Genomic DNA, 3,413 nt, shown 5'->3' on the forward strand with positions numbered 1-3,413 from the left:
CCGGGCACGGTGGCTCACTCCTATAATCCCAGCACTTTGAGAGGTTGAGGTGGGTGGATCACCTGAGGTCAGGAGTTCCAGACCAGCCTGGCCAACATGGTAAAACCCAGTCTCTAATAAAAATACAAAAATTAGCTGGGCGTGGTGGCGCATGCCTGTAGTCCCAGCTACTCGGGAGGCTGAGGCACAAGAAATGCTTGAACCCGGAAGGCAGAGGTTGCAGTGAGCCCAGATTGCGCCACTGCATTCCAGCCTGGGCAACAAAGTGAGACTCAGTCTCAAAAAAAAAAAAAAAAAGAAAGAAAGAAAATGTAAGGGTCTTTAGGCTCTAGGGTCTGTGGCTCAGGCTAGAACTAGAATCCAGACTACCACCAGTGATTTATGGTTTATCCCTTTATTGTTTCTCCTTTTATCAAAACGTGTCACAGCTGGGAACCAAGAGGAAGTAAAAAAAATACCCACAAATTTTCACCCTGACTCCCCTATTACTCCTCCCCCAACCCCCAACCCAGGGCTTCCAGCCAACCCCGAGCACACATGATCATCTCCCCCCACCCTCAGGCTTTGCCCAGCAATAAATACAGGTGACCATGATTCAATGAAACCACAACTGATTTCTCCATCTTAAATGCCCCTCAAAGGGGACAAGAAGGGGGCAAAAGAAGTTTAATGTCCATCCCTAAGAGGTGTGGAAACTTCTTTCTGCCAAGGGACAGAGGAGGTAGAACTGCCCCTCTCAGAACTGCAGCAGCTCTACAAGGAATCAGGGAGAGGAAAAGGAGAGAACGAGAGGGAAAAGAATGTTCTTTAGCAACCTCACTCCTTTGAACCATTCATTCCGTCCCAGGTAAGGGGTGGTCCCAGTGTATCCGTGGGGCATAAAAAGGGGAGGGCTGACAGAGTAGAGCCTGAAGGAAGAAATGAAAGGAGGGAGAGCAATCTGGTGGGAGGGAAGGGGAAAAGGAGCCCTAACTCATTGCCCTCATCTTCTTCCAAGAAATGGCATCAACATACAAGAGGCATGAATGGATAGAGTTTGGGGGCATTCAGGGCTCCTAAATGAGGGAAAGAGAAGGGGCGACAAGGGCCCTGTGGTTTCTCGGTCTTCATAAGTGAATGTGCTCCAGTTAGAGCAACAGGATGTTGGGGGAATGAAGGGAAAGGGTTGGTATCAACGGAGTGGGAGAGGTGAGGAGATCACAAGAGGAATTTGGAGCCCATGGTCAGCCCTCTCATCTTGCCCAAATGTTGACAGAATCTGGGTCTTAGACTAGCGTAAGTGAAGTCTGGGGAGGGCCGAACTCCAAGGCAGAAGAAAGAATATCTCTCAGCACTACTGCTCCCCTTCCCTCCCCCTAACCAAGAACATCCCTTGGGTTATCGCAGGTGAATACTCCAATCAGATGCCACATTGATGCCAGGCTTGCGCAGGACCAACACAGAGGTCTCAGGGTCATGCTGGAAGGACAGGCGGCTTTCTGGAGATCCTGGAGGAGGAATAAGAAAGAGTGCCATAGTCATACCAATGGGCTATAGCATAGTAACTACGTTCCTACAGGCAAGGGCATCCCTAAACCTGCCCTGGCTTCCCCTCCTTCCCCTATCCTAGGGACCAGATTGGTCACTCACCTTTTGTCTGGAGTACCACAGCTGCTGGCTTTCCAGCCCCTATTATCACCACCCGCTCAATCCAGATTGGTGTCTCAAAGTGTCCTTCAGGGTCTGCCGAGCTGGAGATGACAAAAGCAGATGTCCATCAGGGGAAAAAATATCAGAACAGAAGGAAGGAGGAGACCCAAAACAAGGTCAGGATGTGAGAAAAGAGCACAGTGAACTGGGAGCCCCCGCAAGGATCAGGCCCCAGCAAAGGCAGCCAAGGAAGAATGGGTGCCCCATTACCTAGAGACAAGGGTGTTGCCAGAGAATAAGAATCGACGCAGCAGGAACTCTTGGCGAGTCTGATAGTTGAACGTGTGCCCATCATCCAGAAAGAGCTCTCCTTGAGCTGTACCCTGAGCAAGTAGTGGGATAGGTGAGCGCCTGAGCCCAAGAGGGAGTGAGGGGCACAACCCCAGGGAACTGAGTCCTAGGAAGGCAGGCAGATGGCTGAGGAGACACACTGCCTATGCACTTACCTGAGGACTAAGCGCAACAAAGAGAGTGATTGGGTCATCCTTCATACATTCTGAAGACCGCCGCACTCGCATCCATCGAGGCACGATTGTCCCTCCACGCTGGAACACAGGGATCTAGGGCAAGAGCAATGCCAGGATGAAGTTGCCCCCTTGTCCAACCTTGGGCCCCACAGCACGTTTTGCTCTTACTCATGTATGCCCACGTAGGTACTGGACCCTAAGGTACACATTCTCTCCCGTTCTGGAAATTTACAGGGAGATGGAACTGGCAGCCGGACCAGGCTTACTCACACTGCTTAGAGTTACAGGCAGGTACAGGGTCTGGGGACCGTGATGCTTCTGGTAGCTTTGAATGTCATACCACACCTGTGGGTGACAAAAGAGGTAAGATACAGATCACTCAGTGTACAGCGTCCATCCTGTTTGCCTCCTTAGGCTTCCACCATCGTTTCCCACCATGCCCTTCCTTAACTCACCTCCCCTTGGCCAGGCAGATAGACCTGGACACCATGGGCTCCAGAGTCTGATACAGGGTGAACCAGCAATGCATCCCCTAAAATATGCCAGAATCAACTCTGAATAGGGGGGATTAGTTCCCAGAACAGGGAGCACCAAAGTGCCTGCCCTCTGCACCACCAGCCTCATTAGTCCCTCCCTGGGCATCGGCAGTGCTGCTTGGCCCAATGCCAACCCACCACCAACTGTCCTCATGTCTCACCAAGCAAGTACTGATCATCTATACTGAAGGTGGTCACATCCTGAGGATACTGCACCCACAGGGGCCTAGGAAGGAAGACAGACATTAAAGGAAAACTTTTCAATTTTGGCACAAGTCAGAGATGCTCCTCCAGGAACTGGCAATAAGAAAAGAACAGCACAGTCCGGGTGTGGTGGCTCACACCTGTAATCCCAGCACTTTGGGAGGCCAAGGCAAGCAGATCACCTGAGGTCAGGAGTTCGAGACCAACTTGGCCAACATGGTGAAATCCCATCTCTACTAAAAACACAAAAATTAGCCGGGCGTGGTGGCGGGCACCTGTAATCCCAGCTACTCAGGAGGCTGAGGCTGGAGAATCACTTGAACCAGGGAGGCAGAGTGCATGCAGTGAGCCGAGATCACGCCATCGCACTCTAGCCTAGGGGACAAGAGTGAGACTTCGTCTCAAAAAAAAAAAAAGAACAGGCTGGGCGCGGTGGCTCAAGCCTGTAATCCCAGCACTTTGGGAGGCCAAGACGGGTGGATCACAAGGTCAGGAGATCGAGACCATCCTGGCTAAC

General features: G+C 51.6%; 1 protein-coding gene across 5 annotated transcripts in view; it reads right to left on the reverse strand.

Moving 5' to 3' along the window:
* Positions 1 to 377: 377 nt before the first annotated feature.
* GANAB (glucosidase, alpha; neutral AB) overlaps positions 378 to 3,413 on the reverse strand; it is a 23,787-nt gene continuing 20,751 nt past the window's right edge. For all 5 annotated transcript variants that reach the window (XM_011993378.1, XM_011993379.1, XM_011993377.1 and 2 more), the window contains 7 exons: positions 2,854 to 2,918; positions 2,612 to 2,688; positions 2,427 to 2,501; positions 2,136 to 2,249; positions 1,900 to 2,012; positions 1,630 to 1,730; positions 378 to 1,487 (listed from right to left, as the gene is read on the reverse strand). In XM_011993378.1, coding sequence (XP_011848768.1) covers positions 1,378 to 1,487; positions 1,630 to 1,730; positions 1,900 to 2,012; positions 2,136 to 2,249; positions 2,427 to 2,501; positions 2,612 to 2,688; positions 2,854 to 2,918 — 655 coding nt within the window. In that variant the 3' untranslated portion in view covers positions 378 to 1,377. The remainder of the gene's footprint in view (positions 1,488 to 1,629; positions 1,731 to 1,899; positions 2,013 to 2,135; positions 2,250 to 2,426; positions 2,502 to 2,611; positions 2,689 to 2,853; positions 2,919 to 3,413) is intronic.

The sequence above is a fragment of the Mandrillus leucophaeus genome, unplaced genomic scaffold (assembly GCF_000951045.1).
Source record: "Mandrillus leucophaeus isolate KB7577 unplaced genomic scaffold, Mleu.le_1.0 Scaffold43, whole genome shotgun sequence".
Lineage (NCBI taxonomy): Eukaryota > Metazoa > Chordata > Mammalia > Primates > Cercopithecidae > Mandrillus > Mandrillus leucophaeus.